Source organism: Myripristis murdjan, chromosome 4 (genome assembly GCF_902150065.1).
Source record: "Myripristis murdjan chromosome 4, fMyrMur1.1, whole genome shotgun sequence".
Lineage (NCBI taxonomy): Eukaryota > Metazoa > Chordata > Actinopteri > Holocentriformes > Holocentridae > Myripristis > Myripristis murdjan.
In genome coordinates, this window is record NC_043983.1 from 30,255,349 (window position 1) to 30,277,829 (window position 22,481).

At 43.7% G+C, this 22,481-nt stretch overlaps 2 protein-coding genes across 8 annotated transcripts in view; one reads left to right on the plus strand and one right to left on the minus strand.

Annotated features, from left to right (window-relative positions):
* The window catches only part of mcf2l2 (MCF.2 cell line derived transforming sequence-like 2), a 146,561-nt gene that overhangs the window by 47,009 nt on the left and 77,071 nt on the right, over positions 1-22,481 (plus strand). For all 5 annotated transcript variants that reach the window (XM_030050508.1, XM_030050507.1, XM_030050510.1 and 2 more), the window contains exon 16: positions 20,896-20,962. In XM_030050508.1, coding sequence (XP_029906368.1) covers positions 20,896-20,962 — 67 coding nt within the window. The remainder of the gene's footprint in view (positions 1-20,895; positions 20,963-22,481) is intronic.
* b3gnt5a (UDP-GlcNAc:betaGal beta-1,3-N-acetylglucosaminyltransferase 5a) lies at positions 5,784-15,740 on the minus strand. Of its 3 annotated transcripts, none has more exons than XM_030050513.1 (2): positions 15,578-15,740; positions 5,784-7,947 (listed from the first exon to the last, which is right to left on the minus strand). In XM_030050513.1, the coding sequence occupies exon 2, from the start codon at positions 7,235-7,237 to the stop codon at positions 6,014-6,016; it is 1,224 nt and encodes a 407-aa protein (XP_029906373.1). In that variant the 5' UTR covers positions 7,238-7,947; positions 15,578-15,740; the 3' UTR covers positions 5,784-6,013. The 3 variants fall into 3 exon arrangements, with proteins under 3 accessions (XP_029906373.1, XP_029906372.1, XP_029906374.1); XM_030050512.1 differs by lacking the exon at positions 15,578-15,740 and adding an exon at positions 9,636-9,792; XM_030050514.1 differs by lacking the exon at positions 15,578-15,740 and adding an exon at positions 9,496-9,602.

The window sequence follows — 22,481 nt, forward strand, 5'->3', positions numbered from 1 at the left end:
CTGACATGTCAACTTGACTTAAAGAAACATTAAACACCAAGAATCTCAGAGAATGGAGACTGACAGGCAGAAATCACATTGGAAAACCCTCACTGGAGGATTTCAGAGCGTGCATCTCTACAAACAGATTAACATTTTCAATACAAGAACCTCCTCTCATCTACAAGTGAATAACTTTGTTCAATATAAAGTAAGAGGCCCTTGATCTGTGGTGTGATCTGTGTAACTCTTCCTGCTGGCTGCTGGCCAGATGCAGAGTGTCAGTGCTAAGGCGTGAAAAGGCTAATTTCCTTATCAGATATTCATAAAATGATGACTGTCTTACTTGTTATGTGGTCCTGCAAAGCCCTTTTACAGTGTAACTGTGAATGTAAATGAACTTGAACCGTGCTCTTCCAGTGTTATGTACAGCCTCTTTTCCATCTTTTCATTAAAACAGAAATGTCCTGGGATAGTTTAAAAAACAAAATGCAGAACAAAACCGTCCCACGGCCTCAGTTCCATGGGCACTGGTACTATTCAGAGCAAGATGTTGGCTCGAAGCCCAGGGAAAGAGCTGAAGCAGAGAAACCAAAGTAAATAAACTGCAGGGAGCTAATGGTATTTGCATGCACCCATGTTTGCCGTCTGTGAGACTCAGCGACTGTGGGTTACATGTCTTTGATTCAAAATAGAAACAGTTTAATGTGATGAGCGGTGAAAATAAGGAAAGTCACACCGTGCTGTCACGTCAGCGTGAAGCTGCAGCTGAGGTCAGCTCAGAGATGGACTGATGTGAGAAGTTTAAAACAGAAGCTGTCAAAACGAAGCTGTCAGAAAGGACTTGTCACATCGTCGTGCGGCCACGCTGTCAGTAACTGTCAGAAAACAGGAACGTGTTCTCAAGGCAAACAACTTGATGAAAGATTTTGAGTTTGAATGAGTTTGAATGTGACCTGAACTGACCTCAATCCTTATCTGAACCACACAGGGTTTGTCACACCCTGTCAGCGGAAATCAATGACAAATACACATTTGCAACAGCTTACCAATATGCAATGATGTTGGCCTGCCTGCATGAGCAAGGCATTGAACAGGCAACCTCGAGCTTCATGCAGTGTTTTCTGGCAAATCCATAGCAGGACCTATCTGCATGGGTTGCTATGGTAATGACGCAGCGTCCGTTGTTCTTTGTGTCGTCCTTGCTGTCGCTCTGCATGGATTCTGCTTCTGATGCGCTGGATTTGACGTCATCATTGTGTGTCGTGCTGCGAGTGACGCAAAAAGCTGGAAATCCAGTTTGAGCGTCCAGAGCATCCGGATGGAGACGCATCTGTAGAAATCCAACTGGAATCACATTTCGATTTTATATCTGGATATGCAAAATAATGCGTTAGGGCTGGCAGTCTGAACAAAGCCCATGAAGCTGCATCTAATCAAAAGTGTGAGGAACAGGATTTGGAAAGCTCCTTCCTGCATTATTATTCTCATTTTTATTATAGGAGGCTGTCATTTAAAACTATTATTGGCCTTCTCATTTACAGAGCTGTGAAAACGTATTTGTTCCCTTCTTGATTTCCTATATTTTGCATATTTGCCACACTCAATGATTTCACCCAATACAAAATGTAATATGACGACCAGAGTAAGCACAAAATACAGTTCTTTAAATGACCATTTCATTTATTGAAGGTAAAACATTATCCAACACCCTTTGCACCCATGTGAATAAGTAATTACCCCTTTGTACTTAATAACTTGTTGAACCACCTTCAGAAGCAACAACTGCAACAAAGCGCTTCCTGAAACCTGAGACAAACGCTCTCACTGGGGAATTTCGGCCCAGTCCTTCCTTGCAGAATAGCAGCTTTTCCGAGCGTGAGCGCTTCGTTTAAGGTCCTGCCACAGCATCTCAGAGGGCTTCAAGGTAGGACTTGGACTCGGCCACTTCACCTGTTCCCTTTGAGCCACTCTGAGGCGGACTTTTTTGCTTTTGTTTGGATCATCGTTCCTGCTGAATCACCCAATTACGCTCCCATTTCGGATCATGGACTCAGAGAGTGATTTTCTGGTAGAGAGCAGAGGTCATGCTTCCTTCAGTGATGGGAAGAAAGGCTCTCCCACACCATGTTTGACTGTACAGTGTTTTTCTTGTGAAATTCTGTATTCCCCTGATGCAGACAAAACGGGACCCATGTGCCACTTTTGACCTGCCTTTCCACAGAACATTATCCCAAAAGGCTTGGGGGTTATCAGTGTGCTTTTTTTTTTTTTTTTTGCAAGTTTTAGAAAAGCACTAACGTCTCTCCTAAGTAGCAGTAGTTTTGCACCTTGCATCTCACAGTAATGGGAGTAACGGCGTTACAAAGAAACAGCGTTACTAACGGCGTTACTTTTATCAGTAACGAGTAATCAAAGAAATTACTGTTTCCCCTGTTACAACGCCGTTACCATTACTGACAATAAAATGCGCCGTTACTTACTACTAATAATTATTATTATTTTATTATCCTATTCAAAAAATGTGCGTCTTGTGGAGAAAAAGCGGTGTGTCAATTTTCAAACCGGTTGGACTTTGCAGTTTTTTGTAACTTATCAACATGCATGGAGAATGACTGAGCACAAATTACAAGAAGTGCATGTGTTTCCTGATGGCAGAGCGGATAGTATCTCTGCCTGCCATACAGAAGACCGCGGGTTCAATTCCCCACCTGGACAAGCTGGCATCACTACTTTAAACTGTAATGACTTACTTTTTCAAAGTAACGTGCCCAACACTGACAATGATAGATGAGATTTGACAGCAATGTCCACACTGCAACAGCAACGCAAAAATATGTGCATTAATAAGAGGATTTAAGAAAAGAGAAAAAGTAATCATAAAAATTACTTTCCCCAGTAATTGAATTACTCTTCTGCAGCGGTAATTGAGTAGTAATCAAAATTACTTTTTTTACAGAAGTAATTAGTAATTGTAACTTATTAGTTTTGTGAGTAATTGGTCCCAACACTGGCATCTCACTCAAGAATTCCATTTTCGCTCATTGTCTTTCTTATTGTCGAACCGTGAGCGCTGACCTGTGGCTAGAGAGGCCCGCAGTTCTTTAGACCTTATCCCGGGTGTTTTTGTGACTTCCTGGATGAGTAGCGGCTGTGCCCTTGGAGGAATTTTGGTGGGCCGGCCACTCCTGGGAAAATTAACCACAGCTCCAAATTTCCCCCATTTGGAGATAATGGCTCTCACGGTGGTTTGGCGAAGTCCCACAGCCTTAAAAACAGCTTGGTGACCTTTTCCAGACTGATGAGGCACAACAGCCTTTTTCCCGCTCATCTCCTCTGGAGTTTGTTTTGATCGTGGTGTAGTGAGCTACTGGTTGAGACCCTCTTCACATTCATAATAAGATTCAGCAGGGCGGGCAATAATCAAGCCTGGGTGTGTCTGCTCTTGGTTAATTGGTTGAGTCATTTCGGGGGGTAGTAACTTTTTCACACAGGTCCAGTAGGTGTTAGATAAGTTTTTCCCTCTGAAATAAATAAAAATAGCATTTAAAAAAACAGAATTTTGTGTTTACTCTGACTCTCTTTGAATTATATTGTATTTCCTATGAAGATTTGAAACGATTAACAGTGCAGATTGCCAGAAGCAATGTGAAGCCACCTTAGAAACCACCAGTTATTTATTTCTTCTCAGACATTCGTTCAAACGGCTGTGCATGGAAACCAGTACAGTACACAAGTACACAGGATAACCTGCTGCACACAGCGCTTTACTCCTAGTCAGATTCAACCTCGTTGCACCCGGCCAGCCGTGAATAGTTTCCATCTGAGGACCAACAAATGGGACCCAGCGGTGGTAAATAAACTCCTTATAAGCTCATGATGCCAGACAGCGCTGCCTGCCATTGGTGACTCGGCCTGTCTCGGCATTCTTTACCCAACCACAGCGTAAGTGGATGTAAGTGGATGCAGCACAGAGGCAGAGAGGTAGACACATCAAGGGGATTTTTTTTGGAGTGAGTTGGAAGTAGAAGGGGAAACGAGCGACACACAGAGAGAGAGAGAGAGAGAGAGGACAAAGACAGAGAGTGTGGGGAATAGTAGGGGAAGGAGAGGAGAGCCAGACAGAAGTTAGACAACTGGTAGCAATAAATCTCTGACAGCCTTCCCCCTGGCCAGAGCTTCCCTAAAGATGATGATGCACAGTCGTGTTATTACAGATTCCAGTCCGGTTAACCAAGCGCTCTGAGGCGGCGCTCTAATATTGGTCACCGCAGTCTGGAAGGGAGGACGGCATGAAGTGAACTGCTCTCAACTTGGCTTTGCATCAGAGAACCGTCCACGGATGCAGTTGTGACTCAATATATCAGATGACACAGCGATTGTGTTCATAAAAGAGCAATAAAACAACTCTCATTGTGCCGCGTGTCAGCCGGGTCCACCGTACACACCACCGCTGCTAACATGCACTTTGTATTGGCACGTTTTGGTGCCAATACAGAAACTGCGGACCGGGTGGAAACATGACAGAGATTCATAACGTCCAGGAAAATCTGACCCTGGCTCGAGTCTGTTCAAGGAAAAAAGCACTAATCTTGTTGTTTAAATGCACGAGATAAATATACCAATATTTCAAAGTTTTTGTCTGATTTATAATAATTAGTGTGCCGACTCTTTATACAGTGGAGGAAAACTATCAGTAAGGACATGGGGGACATTCTTTCCTCTGCTTTTCTTCTTCCCTTTCCAGATTTTCAGTTCCTGATCTGATGTCCTTACTGTAAGTCCTTACAGCTAAAGGCCAGCATCATTAACTGTAAAGATAAGTAAGAGACTTCCTGTGAGTTCTTCCAGTAAAGCGACAGCACCCATCCTGTAAGGTCACCTTTGTAGGGTAAAAGGCTTTATTCTGTCATCTGGCAACGTTTAACCTATGCTGTAAGACCGGATGTGGTGTTGCTATAATTGGGCTGATGTCTCAACAGGAAGTTCCCGCTGCCTGGTGCACTGAGTAAGGCTGCTTCAAAAACGACACAAAGTGCAGCCACGGAGCATCGTAAATTTTAAGACAGCCCACTTCAAGTGTTTAAGTGACCACCTAAAAGCGATAATGCATATTATCTCAAGCAGACATCACAGCCTCTTTTGCTGTACATGGTTTACCCAGCCGTGTTTGCTCTTATGGTTACCAGGCACTCTTCAACTCTTAATTCCACTATTAAGCCTCTATCCAAAACCCTGAAAAAGCCAGTGAGTATCTGAGATGCAAGCAAAGGTGTCAATCTGCCAGGCTCCGGTGGTTGCATTTGTAAAATACTTTTAATATTCGCAAAGGAATCTGACCTGACAAGACGTTAAGCTTTGAGGTTTGGGGCTCAGGACAGCGATATAAACTACCAAGCCTGCATGGCAACCTTTAACTGTCACATTACACCATAAGCATATTAATATGTGGGAACATACTTACTATTTTAACAGCTTAACACATCTATTTGGCTGCACAGTATGTCTGCAGGGCATGAAACTTTTTTTTTATATTTTATTTTTAATCTGATAGTTAATGTCTACCAGGCCAACTGAGTATTTATTTTAGGCTTTCCAGCAATGCCAAGGATTTATCAGTGGTTGGCTGGAAGCTGGCTTTATTTTAAAAGCCCGTGGGTGTGCCTGTATGTACACAGACCTGCAGACAAAAGCTCTTATGTAAATATAACTGGAACAGGTTTGACTGATTTCTTCCATCCGCGACTACAATGCTGAGTGAAAACAGATCCTACAGATCAGGGAAGAACAGGATGGTGCATTTGTCTGCTTGACAGAATGGCTTTGGTCTTTATTCCAACAGGGCAAACACACAACATCAGAAAACACTGAAATATAGCAAAAAAAAAAAAAAAAAAATGCCAGAGAGACTGCAGTACTTGTGGGTGTGTGTTTTGCATCTATGTGTATGGATGTGTATGTTGTTTGTGTATGTGTGTGTGTGTGATTTGGATACATTTTGCATTGAGCAGTCTCCACATCCTCAGCAGTCCGTTTATGTAAAAGCTGCCAGACAGGAATAGGTGTTCTGGTAATATGGCCGACACAGCAGCATCACTCTCATTGCCGTGCAATACAGACTACCCATAAATCCAGAGGAGACGCTGTCGACGGCGGGGTCCGTCGCCGCCTGCCACAGCGAGCGGACGTCCGTGGCGTGCCCGTGCGATGTGATCATGTGATCGTAGATGCAGGGGTGGTAGGGCGCCTTGCCCTCCCCTGAAAAGTACACGTGCTCCTGCGGGGAAACCCCCATGGCTTTGGCACAAATCCCCATGAACACGTCGTCTATGTACATGGTGGAGTTGAGCACCAGGGTAGCTTGGTAGATTTTAGCAGCCACGTCCCCGGACACCACGTACCCAGCGCCGGCGGTGTAGTCCGGGTAAGACGGCCAGGGATACAGCTCATAGGGAACGTGATATTTACTGTCTTTACAGCGAATCGGAGGCGCTCCCCTGTGCACGTGCCCCACCCACAGGTCCTTAGCCCCTGCCTGGGTGCTCTGGAGACCCCACAGGTACTTCACCAAGTTCGGCATGTGGACGAAGATGTCGTCGTCGGCGGACATGACGAAGTGAGCGTGCGAGCAGTACCGGTGGGCCCAGTGGAACTGCAGGATCAGTTTGGTGGTCAGGTTGTGGAAGGTGTCCACAAAGTCCTGCTGGATCAGGTCTCCGTACGTTTGGTCCTCCTGCAGCAGGGCCCTCTGCACCTGGGACCTCTGCCCGGCGTCCGGGTGCACGCCCAGCGCAAACACCACCCTCACGTTCTCCCGCAGCTTGGACCAGACGTAGCTCTCGTTGCCCCACGTGTCCCTGATCGCCTGCCGCCGCTCAAAGTTCTCCGGCGACGATTTGACAAACAGAAGCAAGAGGATGTTGTCCCGCGTTCTCCCTTCTCTGTGTCCGCCGCCACCGCCGCCGCCGCCACCGCATTTATCCGGGTGGTTGATGAGGTAAGGGTAGCTCACCACCCCGCCAACCGCACCGTCAGAGCCGTCGCTCTCCTGGGAATGGCGGCGGTGCTGGTTGATGGCGAAGGAGCTGTTGAGGAAGTCGTAGCTGTTGACCAGGTAGCGGTAGGTGTAGGACCTCATGTGGCTGACGACGTGGTGGTCCAGCTGCTCCCAGCACACCATCACCACACAGAGCACCAGGCCCGTGGTCAGCAGCTGCACACACTGACACTTCCGGATTCGACGGAAATTCATGAACATCGCTACGAACTGCTGCTGATTTCCGGTGTCACGAATACTACCAGCGCCTCTCCTCTGGATCTGCCTCGCCTTCTCCTTTCCTGAAGCTCCTTTGCTTCCCTACTTCTTGATCTCTCTTTCTCTATTTCTCTCCCCCTCTCTTCCCTACTTCTCCTGCTTCTTTAATGTTCTCTGATGGTGGATGATGCTATTTCATACCTCCGTCCGTTAAATCTCAATTCTGCCTGCTCTTCTGCAGGTCTGATTATCAGTTCTTACTCTCTGCCTCTAGCCCTGCTTTCATCTAACTAATCTCCCTCCTTATCATCTTCTTTCTTGACTTTGTCTTCTGTTCTCTGTCTCACCTCCCTCCTACCTCTACCTCCTCCCGTTGCACCGGCTATGCTACGCTCTCTGCGGTTGCTGTCAAGTCCAGTAGGCCTTTGTCAAGCTCTTGAACAGGTCGGGGGCTCCGTTGCTGATCTTCCTCCACTTTATCAAGCATCGGCTGCGCTCCCTCATAGTGATCGGGCTGGAAACGGCTCAGAGAAAACCAGGCCGTCCTTCCTTCAGCTCAGAGACCGCTTGATCACCATCCTCGTGCTGCTCCGCTGCCTCCTTCCCCCCCTGGAAAACTTCCCGATTTGTGTCGCCGTTCCCCTCCACGTCCTTCTTCTCCCTCCTCGTCTCTGGTTAGTGTCCTGCTGGCATGTCACAGGACCACAGCACATCTGCAAGAGAGAGAAACAACAATATGAGTCTTTTCACAGATTCTACTATTTTCTGACCAACGATCTTTCCGATCAGTGTAGAATCTAGTGTACACCAACAACAAACAACAAATGAAATATACACAGTCATCCTCAACCAACACAACCCTGATGTGACCCTGAAACAAAATAATGTGAAGCTATTTGTTTGTTTTGAAAGCTCCATACATGGGACATCATGACGTGTTGATCTAAGCTGGTTTTTTAAATGTCATGAGGTGATTTCCACGGCACAGACAGTAGTTTCTTTGCAGCTGTTTGTCGAGCTGACCATGCTGATTTGTCTCCAGCTGTTAAATTAAGTTTGGAGTCATGATTTTGTAGGAATTTCGCTTGCAAAACATGATTGCCCTACTAGCAATATTAGACAATAACAAGCTGACTCTTGGCATAAAAGACAGAACGGTGGGAAATTTGCATTTTGAGAGATCTACATTTTAAAGGTGGAAAACACTCAAATTTAGAATGAACATTTAGTTTCTGTTGGATTATTTCTATGGTTTAAAGTGCTTAAAATCCTGTAGGTGCATGCACACCTACATCTTTATTTTTACTTTCCTGATTTTATATCATAATGACGTCACAGATTCCAGTTGGGCTGGGTTGATAATGATTGAAATCAATATCATCATTTTTTTTTGATGTTGACATATCACTGTATAACTCATGCATGCATGCATGCAAAAAAAAAAAAAAATCACACTGAATAATCTGATTAATGTTCACCCACTGTAGCAAAAGATAATGTCAAAACAATTTTGTGATGTGAAAAAAAAATTCAAAATTCAGTGTCATGGGAGAATTTTTCAAGTAATATTCTTTGTAATGACTAAAAAAATTGCTATGGGAGCTTCAGCTTAGGGAGAGAGTCAACTCGCATTCATGTAATGTCAGTCAGACTGCAACACCTTAAGAATTATATTCATTTTTCAACAAAGTGGCCATCTTGCTTTAATATAATAATATATGAACATCACTTTTGCTGACGGCATAGATGGTGCTCAGCAAAATGTTTTTTTTCTTCATTATCATTTCACTCACTTAGCTTTACCATAGTGAGTGAATGTGAAGGGTGGCTGTTTTCACCTCTGAGATCCCTTATCAACTTTGGAAAAGTAATTCCAAACAGATGATTTGTGATAAAATAGCAGGTGACAGGTGAGCATACCATTAATCATACGAGGCAAACAAACAAGCAAGCACAAGTAAGAGTCAAATAACATATTCCCAGAAAAGCAATGATTTATACTTTAACCCCATGGAAACAAAAGACCCCAACAATTTGATACCGCTTACTTTGATGCACAGCCATCTATGAATTCATGAAAAAAAAAAAAAAGGTTTTAAAACTAATTCTGCCAATTAAAAGGTGCGTAAAGTTAATCCAAGCAGGGTTAATCCTCCTCCACTTTCATGCCATGCCACTGTGTGCGCTTCCAACACGGATTTAAAACACGGGACGCACTGGGAAACTACAACACACACTCACAATCACCCCACGACACTCACCTCCTTAAACAAACAATTAGGTTACCGCGACCAACCGGATCAATCGCCCAGATTTTGGATAAAATACAGATCGGCGTTGCGCGTAAGAAGTGGAATCAGCTGCGCTCTAATGAATCTGACTTCCATGCCAAAGTACTCACCGAGGGCAGGCCGGGCGAGGCTGCTGCTGCTGCTGCTGCGGGGAGACTAAACTGTACTGAACATGCTCGGTCCCACCGCTTGTCATGATCACTCCCCGGCAGCCGATTGCTCATCACTTTACTGTTTTGTGAGTCCCAGGGATTTCCTGAGAATAGCGCGTCATTACCACGTGTTGCTTGCGCCACGTCTTTATTAAAAGCTTTTAAAGCCCTGCTGTGATCCAGTAGGAAGTCAGCTAACAGTGAGCACACTGGGCTTTGTCATATTTTTATTGTATTACCACCTTTTTACAGAAATATTCCTACAGCGCATTGAGTCTCATGTCTATAATATTCCTATAATATTTAAGTTAAGAGACCTCATCATGCTTTATGGTGTCTTTCTTTCCCATTGTGTCCCTGTAATATTCCCCATTTCCTACAGGATATCCAGTGTATGGTATATTCCTATAATAATCCCATGGAGGTTTTTAGTATACTTGGTACCATATGATATTCCCATAAATCCTACAGGGACTCAGAGTATATTTGTGCTATTTAGTGACTGCAAGCTTAATGGTAGGCCTTTTTTCTTCAGTCTTCTTATAATATACTTAATATACTTATAATATACTTCTCTATTCTATTCAACACTTCGGGTCAATGTAAAGTGATCCTGGGATCACTACAATATTGATGACGATGCATTAATTATTTCGGATCATTGCCAGTGGAAGCCTACTCAAGCATGACTTGAGAGTAGTTGGGCCATGCTTTCTGGTTTTTTAATCTATCATGATATCAAGGTGATAGTAGTATGAGGAACCTTCATGGTGCCTTTTTAAATGTCCAAATTCAAAGTCCTTAAAGGTGAAAAAATGCCCGTAGAGTTTTCTTTTTAAGGACAAAATTAAATAATTAATTTTGTCCTTAAAAAGAAAACTCTACGGGAATTTACTCAGGACATAATGAACTTACACTATCTATATAGGTGAAAAAATGCTCAAGTGGAGTGCAAACGTCTCGGTCCAAGGATCATCTTCGGTGCATGAAAAATACAGCAGGCAACATGAGCTATATGCTATTCACATGACATGGGACTGGGTCACATGACGAGGTCACATGAGAGAAATCACAGGTGAGGAGACAGTTACCCCGTTACAGCGACAGAAAGAGTACCGCAACAACAAAGCACAGCCAGAAACAAGTATCTCTATACGACAACATTACTTCAAACAGTGTAGCAATGCCACGCAAAAATAATGGAAAGCACTCACTAAATTATCAGTTTACATGCCTATGTATATATTATATATTATTATGTTACATATTTCCATTCATAGTCAACATGAAACCAAAAATAGTGTCTCTGGATCCACGTCAGACTTTGTCACTTCATGTCTGAGGGACTTCAAAAGAGAACAGATGACTCCTTAAAAAACAAAGTGCTGACCCTGAACTCATGTGGCAGCCGTGTCACTTTCATGTGACTTGCTGAAACACCCAGCTGGTCAGGGCAAATGTTATTTATCCCTGAAACTGCTGGTTTCTGTGTCACACGTCATCACACATCACCCTCCCTCTCACTCCATAGATCTCCTTATATCTCCATCTCTCTTTCTCTGTTTCTCTCTCTTTGACTGTGGACTTTCCAGTAAAGCAGAAATGCAAGTAGAATTGAGTGATATGATAACAGCAGCGAGGACTCAAATGAATTTATCCATATTGCTGATTTTTTTGCCTAAAGTCACACCAGCGCGAGGAAAAGCGCCACTTCTCATTTACTCCTATTCAAAAGCAGGCAAAGGACGGAAAAAATGCATAAATTTTGTTGTTGTATTTACCTCGGCTTTGATGAAATCTGAACCATGTTTAAGATAATTTCCACCTTTACCTATAAAAGCCAAATTTATCTCAACTCTGAGCCATAATTTCACCATAGTTTCATGATATAAGCACTGTTGGGTGGTGCTGATCTCCATGAGTAAATTAAAGATTGGAGGAGGTTATAATTCTTGCTGTGTGCCACCAACCAGTCTTATTTGACTGGACACTTAGAAAACATGAGGAATTAAGTGAACAGAAAGATGAACAGAAATTTCAACCAGTCACGTCTCATTTCTGAACCGTGACCCTCCACCCTCAGCCCCTCAGCAAAAAGCTGTTTTATTATGACTTTGTGTTTCATGTAAACGCTCCACCACTTCTCGTCACAAGCTGTGTTTTTGCTCACACTGACGCCGTCCTAAACACTGGAGTCACACATGCCAGCAGCTCTGAGGTGCAGTGTGTACCAGTGTTTACAGTTACTATTTAACGCAGTCCTGTTTTGGATCCACACCCCTCCCTGGTTAAGTCCAGCTTTACTTCTTCGAAATGAGCCCCAAAAGCGAGAGTTTATGGGTCTAAAGAGACGGCCACTGGCATTTAATTGCCGATTTTTGAAAAAAAACAAAATGAAATGAGAGAAAACAGCAGGTCGGCCTGGTGCGCATAGTCAGCGGTTTGCTCTTTATCACCGCTGCATATCCGATGACAGTGGAGGTAAAACCTGGACCAAAACAGAGGCCGACGTGGATGCGAAACAAAATGATCCGTAAACACACATCACACTGCATTGTGTACTGTAAACACCGACACACACACACACACACACTGCACCTACGAGCTGTTGTTGACCCGCTCCAAATCGCCCTGACTGGCTCCTGTGTCCAGCTCGGTTTAGGACAGGGTGAATGTAAGCACTGACCCAGCAAAAAGTGTCATAATAGAGGGGCTTTAGCCTGGCAGAGCCCCCGACCATAGAAGCTGCTGATGTGTGTGCAACTTTGTCACACAATGGGCTGAACACATATTTCCACAGCAGCATATTTTGACTGAACACCGGGGTCAGCCAACAATAGGCCGCTCTGACAACATGTGGCCACGCCGGGACATCCACCGGTCCTGTGACTACACACACCATGAGGAGGTCCACTGTCTGTCTGCCTGTCCCGAACAGGGGCTCATTTACTGTTTGACCACGAGATTCATGTGTGCAACTGTCTGCGATAATTTTACAGCAATAAATGTCTGCTTTCCTACACTGTGAGGATATTTCATATATCACAGCAGAGATCCGGCCAATTCATTAATTTAATTCATTTAGTTCATTTACATTTGCTGTTGTAAACACTCGGTGTGTGGCGGCTCTTTGCTGGGAAAAATCCTCCGCTGCACAAGAAGTGAGGGGTTTTACATTTCCAGCTTGTTTGGATTAAGCAGAAGAAGAAGACGTGGGCGGGTTAGCGCCACCTGCAGAAACCCAGACTTTATCAAGGGAAAACCCAAGGAGACACAATGCCACAGTCATTGCCCACATGAATCACAAAAAAATTAGACAGATTACCCCTTTAAGATGGTGGCGCACTGCAAATGCATAGAATTGGATTGGAAATGACATCAAATATCAAATGTGGCTGTGGCTGTGAAACTTTCCCTCTCAGTCACTTTGGCACGTAGGTCACTAAATGTTGTCGTTTTTATTATAAATATACAGGGAGGGTGCCGGTCATAGCGGGTTGCTGGTTCAATTCCCGGCAAAAACACGGCCGAAACCTGCCAAAGCCTCCCTGAATGAGTGAAACTAACCTCCATGTACATGTGCCAATGTGCGCCAAAGCTGTTGAAGATTAGCCACAGGCAGCTGATTGCAATAAATCATTAACATTGGATCTGTGTCTTGCAAAATAAATCCTACATATAGATGCATGCGGAGGTACATTAGTCTTCTTAGTTGCCCTCATTGTTTTTTTCTGCTTGTGCCTCTGATTGATGTGATTTGTTTGCTGATTTATGGCGAATCAATCCGGCCGTCATCACCCGATAACCTTTCTAGAGGCACACTTTCCTTTTTTACCCCATCACAGAGTCCCGTGATGTCGAGTATCGAGCATCAGCATTTTTAATTCATTTAATTTAACCCAATTTAATTTAAACTCGAGTCCACAAAGCGCTCCATGGGATTGTGCTCCCTGCAAAACAGGCCACGCCGTGCGGTGAATTAACAGCTGTGTGTAACGTGAAGTCGGGACCGAGTTTTTAGGGTCAAGTGACCGCAGACCACACAGCGGGGGACGGTGATGTTATCGCATAATGGTCCATTCAGGCTGAATTACACACAGATTGATATGTTGATTTCCCTCTTTGTAGGCCATGTCAGGAGTTCTCTAACTTTTTTCACATTAGGCCATGAGCTCCAATTGGATTAGATTTTATCCCGTCCGAGGAGCATTTGTTGGCACATGCTTTTTCTGCAGGCAGAGGGCACGGCGTGATCAAAATAAGCGGAAGGAAATAAAATCCGCCAAAGTGCAATGAGGCTCATGTTGACATCTGACAACCAGCAGTTCCTCAACTTGTGAAACAAACTGAATTGCAGGAAAAGCTGTTCTGTCATGTGTTTTTAATTAATATAAACACAGAGAAGGTAAATTAGAGCAGAGAGCGCAGACAAGGCTGTGAATAACGGGAGTCGGATTTGCTTTGGCCAAAGTCTCGAAGCTGGCAGGACGACAGGCCAGCAAAACCCGGCGCACTAAACTTGTGAGTCCACGTGCCTTTTTGTTTACAGGCCCCGGTTTGCTTGTAACAGGGCAGCGTGAACTTAAACGGGCCAAACAGAAAAATGCATTCGAGTCAGTTTTTCCGTTGTAGCAAGAACTGAAACCAAATGTGAAACTGCGCGGGAAGAGGAACCTGCCATCTACTACTTGGGCAGCGGATGTAAAACTCGGGTTCAGCAAACCGTTCACATCACCGCTCACGCTGTAGTCAAGTGGAGGAGGACGTCTCTCATCTACAAACACCATGGGACAAACGTTTCCTTATTCGTGTGACTGAAGCGGCTCTTGTTGAATATTATGTCCAGCTATCATCTGAACAACGGACTATTTTCATGCTGTCGTGTTTGGAAGAAAAATACAATAATTCAGTGTCTCACGAGTTGTGGAAAAGCCTCCGAAACAGCATCTAGACTGTACTTTTCCTGGCACTGATCAAAGTAGTAATAAATTGAGTTCTTGCTATTTATCTACCGACAATTCAGCGCAAAACACTTGAATGGACCTGATGAATAATAATGATGGATAATGAATATTTTTCATGCCGAATGTAATTATCATAGGTTTTGGTTTCAGTAGTTGTAGTCATTATGCCGCTACTTTTGACCACCAGTGTAGAACTGAAAAAAATTACACAATATCATGGACTCAAAGACGTCATCCTTACCTTCAGAAGTGACTAATACTTACCGGACCTCATAAAAGGCAGATATCAGCTCCATTTACAGCGCTTTTTAATCTGTGGCTACACTCCTCTTTTTATTGCACCATAAAACATTAAGGCAAGAATGATTTGTGAAATACATTTCCAAGAATAGATACATAGATAGATAGATAGGTATACTTTATTGATCCCAGACTGGGAAATTCACAAGGAGTGGGAAATTAGCAGTGGTGCCTTCAACTCTAAAAACCTGAAAGTTTGCCGTCCTGTTTTGCTTCCACGGAAGGGTGTTGCCTCCCCCCTCCTCTCTCTCTCTCTCTCTCTCTCTCTCTTTCTCTCTTTCCCTGTCTCTCTCATTCATACCAGCCTGCTGAGTGTATGATTAGGGTGGCTCAGACCTGTGAACTCAGGATCTGGCTCGACAGCATCCCAGCGGCGATGAAGAAGTGGTCTGTGTTCGGGGAGTGTTTACCTGTCTGAGTTCATCATCTTGACACTTGCCCTCGTGTTTTTTTTCCACCCTCTCTCTCCCTCTCGCTCTCTCTCTCTCTCTCTCTCTCTCTCCGTCAGTCTACTACTGCGAGCTGACACCTTTAGCCTTGAACAATTTAAGGGATTATAGACATCACTTAGCTCTTTCACACACACGCTCACACACACACATACACATGTACATCTCCACACCGCGTGGTACTTACCGGGCCGTGTGCGAGTCCGATCCTCGTGCCAGGAGGAAAAACGCAGCCAAACCTGACAGAACCTGTCAAACTGCCTCTCTCTGTCTCCCGCGGCCGCTGTGTCACTCTTTCACCGTCACTCTTTCCAACCGCCTCTCTCTGCCTCTTCCCCTTTCACCATCTCCCCCTCTCTTCCTTCTCCTCTCAGTTAGTTGCCCCTCTTCTTCTTTTTCCTCTCTCTCACTCACTTTTTCCCCGGTAGTTTTTTTTTTTTTTTCCCTTCAGCTCAGCAGCCCCAAGCTGGAGAGAGAGAGAGAGAGAGAGCGAGCGAGAGAGAGAGCACAGCTTCAAACGTCCGCTCTCATTGCCCTGACTGTCTGACTGTGGCTGTCTGTGAGCGTGTGCCGAGAGAGACAGTGTGTGTGTGCATGGGCGTGTGAGTCAGTGAGTGTGTGTGTGTGTGTGTGTGTGTGAATGGGTGGGTAGGTGGGGACACTTTATAAAAAGGGAGGAGGAACCACTCGGCCCTGAGGGGGAGGTTCTGCTCTTTTTACTTCCCTCTCCATCCTTTCTTCTCTCTCTGTGCTTTGTCTTTTACATTATTCCTCTGTCAGCTAGTTAATACATGATGGTGATGAGGCGGGTGGCAGACTTTGCCCCCGGCTTTTTGAGAAGTATAGATGCATTTAAAAGGTTAACAACATAACCAGGGGCCAGAACACGGAGTTCAATACACTGTCTTTGCGGAGATAATAAAGGTGCGAGTGAAACATGACTTAAATAGGCGTTCGTGTGCATTATCTGATGATGATTAGTAAGTTAAATTACGCCTCATTTTGTCAGGGGAACCATGTAACCCCCTGAGGGACATGAGGGTGTCTCCAGTAGAGGATGACAAAATTCATTTTGCCGTATAAACCTATGGGAAAATGTTTATCTTTCAATCTGAAATGGTATTGAAAAATACAATAAGGTCATGTGATACGCCCTCATCTAACAACAGGCGCAAACGGGTGCCTATTATCTCCACAGCGTAAACAAAATATTGCATACTTGCATGGTCATTTGTGATATGATATTGCACGCTGATATTGTTATTTTTTTTTTTTATCATATATTGTGCTAACTAACACTAGTCGCCACACCCGACTGGGAGAACGCCTGCCCTACTTCACGTACTGAAACTCTAAAAAAAGGGCTGCAGAGACAGTAACAGTCTTCTTCAAAATAAGAGGGAAACTATATTAGGTTTATTCCTTTCCTCCAGGAACCGTCACACACAAATGCAATTCCGCTGTAATGTGATGTTTGAAATGTTAAGGGGTCAGTTCGGCCGTTGATTCGCCGTGACCGTTTGCACTGCCAAGTTGCATTTAGTGGGCTTTCACAAACGCAAAAGCTAGGAGAGCGCGGAATGCATGTCATCTGAATTGCATCAGCTGATAGACACACCATATGCAGTAAACTCAATTATAGCTGTGTGTTATCTGTGAGTCTCGTTAGGACAGAAATTCTGTGTGTGTGTGTGTGTGTGTGTGTGTGTGTAAAAATGTATAAGTGAGGAAGTGCTCAAGTCGACTGCATGTGAGTTTTTTCCAAAGTAGCGGCCGTGCGCAGTCAAACACACGGCACTGTCTCACCGTGTCACTGTGCATTCTTGGTCTTGGCAAAGTTAGAGGAGTGTGCCTCCAGAGGCTTTTCGGTTACGTCACAAATCTCTCTGCAGCCACGTCTGGCTCCGCCGTGGTGGTCTACTGGGAAGCAGACGCAGAGTTTCATTCGTTGTCTCATTTCCCCTCATTCACTTCCCCTCGGTTCGTGGTAATGTGTTACAGCAGATGTCACGTGAAGGCCACTTGTTGATCAGAGGGGAAGTGAGCGGGACAAGAGCAGCGGATTTCAATTGAATGCAATGTTGGCGGGCAGCGACCGTTTGCTGTGTTTGACAGGCGGAAGCACCTGCCGACTCGAGGAAATCATGCTGTTACGTTTTCTACACATGATTGTGATCCGTATGTGGTACTAATGTGCTACAGAGAGGTATACAGTAACAGTGACAGATTAATGTAATTACATGGATATTGGTTTGATATATGGCCAAAGAAAAGAGAAAATTAAGCCTGTTGCCAAGAACTATCTGGTTGTAGTTTCATGAACCAAAAAAAAAAAAAAAAATTCAAATCACTTTTTATGTTTAGGTTTAGGTTTTAGGTTTATGCTGCTTTGCTGGAAGCCAAACAAAAATCCATTCGGGTCCATTTAGGCCATTATTTATTTTCCAATTTCCTTGCAGAATAAAAAGTCAAATCGCTAATAGGCGCACTAGGCGAAAATGCGAAATGCAAGAAAGGTATCTGCTGAATTGCTTTCAAATTCAAATTCAGATTTTGCAAAATGAAAAAAGGAAAATTGGTTGATTTTGCCTTGCCGACAGCCAAAAGAAAACCCATTTCGTCTGTTTGGGTCATTATTCATTCTCCAGCGTTCAGTGGCAGAATTAAAAATGCTCATTTGTGCACCAAAGCTCTTCTCGGAGGGGATTCCTCAGTTAGACTCACCTAAAATGGGGATTTATTGTCTACTGTGCATTTGTTTGGAGATCGCTGACGTGGCAACAAGTGGGAACCCATGCTCTGCATATCCACTTGGGGTCAAATGTCTTGCTCTAGGGCACACTGACAGCACTTGTATTTAGCCACATTGCACTGTGGTACTTCAACTTCCTTTCCTGCAAGTTCCCACACACACACACACACACACGGCCGGCACAGCCACTTGTATACACAGAAATAAGTGAAATGGCGCACTCGCACACTCGTCCCCCACTCCCCTTAGTGTCTCTGCGCCCCATCTCCTGTGTGTGGTGAGACAGATGGTTTGCCCTATGGGAACGTCCGATTCGTTTGGTTTGAGCTTTATTGACCTATAAAATGGTGGCGTCCATCAAACGGGCTCTCAGCGCGGCCCCACGGGCTTGGGATGGCTTATAAATCGCACAAACTCAGAAGTCATACAAATGGCCACATTAAAGGGACCATTAATGTCCTGAAATGTTTGCTCTGACCAGGTTGGTTTTGTTTTATGGCCACGCCGGCCTCCTCTTGAGTTTGGCTGTGTCTGTAATGTCCCACGTTGTTCCAAGCGTTGTGAGTTGGTGTGTTTCTGGATGGATTGGACGCGGTATGTCCAATCCATCAGGCTGCACAGGGTGATTCAGTCAGATTGGCACTTCAGGCGGATCCTGAGCCCAGGGAGACAGGACAGAAATTTCATGTATTTTCTGGGCTCGGTTGGGTAATTTTTTTTAGCCTCAGGTTTTTTTTTTCATGTAAATGCTTTGCTGTTTTAGGTAGGGTTAGTTTTAGGAACGTTAGTCTGTCACTATATCGACCTGAAAGCTTGCTGTGTGAACTCACTTTGCTGCAAGGCCTGTTTGAAGCCGTATGTCGGCGCACGGCCAAGAAAACAAACAAAGGTAATTTTTCATTCGTTTTTGGGTGGATGGACGGTATAGCCTTGTGTTAAAGTTAAATTTTGATCTCTGCAATCTGACAGTGCCAGCATCAAATGGGCTATAAGAGGAACCTAAGGATGTATTTCCACAGTGTTTTACTGAGGCTCTTGCTGGTGGTGGTCAGCTTTGGGTCGCGTTCAGACAGAGCTTTTTCTGGCTTCCGGCAGGTAGGGTTCAACATTTTTAATTCTGACAAACTTTTATTAGCAATGGATCAGACTCAAAACATCAGGCCGTCACTCTAAGTCAGATTGGCGTTGTTGCTTTAGATCTAAGAGGCTAAGACCTGTAGTTTTTTATTGTTTGCTGTTTTGGTGATCTAGGATTTACCCATGGGACCTCCCATTGGTAAAAACGCTATATGAGTGATTCTTTTAACATTCTGTTTTTAAGTCACCACTTTGAGGGCTCCACTTCTATGGTGAAGAGTTAGGCGTTAAAACCCTGTGATGTCCTCTCTGGTGTGGCCGACTTGTGTTTGCAGCTTTCGGCGGCGCCTCTCTCCTGGTGATAAGTGCTATCGTGATGTTATCTGGGAGGAGGGTGTTGGCACGCGGCGGTTAACAGGTGGACTTTGGGTGGACTTCAGCAAAGGCCAATCCAATCGGCTTCTCTAACAGTTCACTCCTTGTTATGACGCACTGACATTTTCCAGTGGAAACGATCAAACCAACGTCAGCAAAAACGCCCAAAGCTGGTTTAACAGCGAACTAAATTTGCAATTTCCGGGTGTTAAGCCTCGTTCGTGTCAAACGCCGGGTTAAGGCTGACTCAGAAAAAGAGCCCTGAATCTAGTCTTCAGTGTTCAAGCATGACATCTGGACTCTTCAATACTTGTTATTTTTACTGTATGGTATTTCAGAGGGGTTTTTGACCATTTTTGTTACATTTTGAGTTATCAAAAATTGCAAACAAATGGTATCAGCATAAAAATTGCTGCAACTTATGACTCACAGTTGAGCATAGGAATGGTTTCATAGACTCTAAATAGATGCCTAACCAAAGCACAATTTTTATTATTATTATATAATAATTTGTATGTACTATCGACATCTACTGTTGAGCTTTTATTTCCCCCTGAAGATCCTCTGCCCCTTCACTAAAATGGGTTCAAAGAAAGGGCCGGGAGGATAAGGGGTTAACACAAACAAAAAAAAAAAAAAATCTTTTCATGGTCCTGGGGATGAAATCACTTCAAATGAAGAACTGTGGCTTAATAAAAGTCAACTTTGGGGTCTGGAAAATGAAAAAGTTTGAAAAGCCCTGAGCTGAACGCCTGAATAAATGGACTGTTGGGTTTGAGCAGAACAGGATGTCATTTTCATTTCCTCATTTGCCACAGAAAAGTGGATTTGGTTTCCGCTTTTTGGAAGATTGATCCCACAGCTCGTCCAAAACACTCAGAACCCACACAGCTATCCTCATGATGAGGGCGACATTACAGGAAAAAAAAAAAAAAAAATCATCAAAGTCATTTGTGTTTTCATGATGTTGTTGTCGTTAGCCACTCTGTGGGTCCAGAGAGACAGCTGTGACAAACAGAAGCAGAGCCACAATGGCGACTGGAAGGCAGCAACGTCTCTCCAGTGTATCCAAAGAGCATCTCGCTGCTCAGCATTATTTATTGTCTTGAAAATGGCTACTGATTTATTAGTCTGTTTGTCTGCCTGCTCAGGGTCTCCAGTGCATTCTTGCAACCTCAAACTAAGTACAAAAATAAATGAATAACGGAGCAGAGCGTCGGGGCAAACCGGCTGAGAGGGTTTCAGATTAATTTGCTGTGCATCAGGCCCGGCTTCACCCTGCGTGTCTCTCCTCCCTGCAGACACATCATGACCGAGCTGATTGAGACGGAGAGGCTGTACGTCGAGGAGCTGCAAAGCATCATGGAGGTACGGTGTGCCTGCTGGCCTTTCACATGATCTCACTTTATTGTTAAGCCGTCTTGTGCACTTGTGCAGTACACAAATGAAGAACATAACAAACAAAGCTGGAGAGTGTGACCAACCAGAGAAAACACAATGTTCAAAAAAAAAAAAAAAAAAAAAAAAGCCTGAGGTCCTTTTTGTGCTTTCTTCTTTTTTATACTTTCTACCATTTTCCTTCAGTTTCTTTCAGTCCATCTCTTCTTACTGTTAAAAATTTAAGGGCTGATGCCCCTTAACTCCTTTTAGCTTCTTTTTATGAATTGTTTTTATGTATGTTTTCTTGTGTTGCTTTTATATTGTTTTAATGCCTTTATGCTCTATGTAAAGCACTTTGAATTGCCTTGTCGCTGAAATGTGCTATACAAATAAACTTGCCTTGCCTTGCCTTGCCTTAACTGCTGACACATAATATGGGAATGAAGGAAATAAAACCAAAAGACAGGCCTTGACTACAAGGTGTCAACAAGTGGGGCGGCTTAACAGTTTCATCCACCTGATAATACAACACAGCAAAATTCAAGTTACATGCATTACAATTAGTCAATTGGTCAGTTAATCAATTAATTAGCCATCAGGAAATTAATTACAATTTTGAAATCCAAGTAATCACATTAGACATTTATCAGCTAATATCATTATGTAACTAATATTAATTTAATGAATTAATATGAATATAAACTTGGATCACTTTGAACTCTGCTAACTTCCTATGAGCATTTGTCATTATTTTTATATCAGAGTAAACAATTAATTGATTAAATGAAAAAAAAAAACAACATAATCAATAGATTAGCTAACAATCAACATAATTGTTTGTTTCAGCCCTAACACATTATAATTCAACAGTCCCACTAACAAACACTCTATACTTTTAACACTATTTTGAAGGGCAAAGCTTTCCTTTTGAAAGTGAGCATCCGACTTGATTTGATTACACAAATCGATAGTACGTGCACATGCACAACATGAGGTTTAGAGGCAAAAAAAGCGGGGTTTTGAAAAGAAAAGCCATATCATTTGCACATTTCTGTGGTGCTCCTCTCATGGGAGAGCAGCTTCTATGGAAATCTACATTCAAATGAAGGATTTAGCAGTTTCACTTCCTCGTGTCCAGCAGGTGCCTCTCAGACACGAAACGAGTCCAAACTTGTTTGGGTTTTGAACCCGGTGAGCTTCGGCTCTCGTTTACCTGCACAGGGCCGCACATCACGAGGAAGCAGTTCGCTGTCATTCACCAAAATCCCAGAGATGCTGCATTATGTTGCACATGACAGATGCCAGCGTTCGTCTTTAACTGCGGTCCAATACAGAGGCCCTGAAACTACCCTGCATGTTTTAGATAGATAGATAGATAGATAGATAGATACTTTATTCATCCCGAAGGAAATTCACAGTTTTCAGCAGTATCCACAGATTACAAGATTAAATAAATAAAAAAATAAAGAATAAAATATGACACTAGAGATCTAAGTACACAATGTGC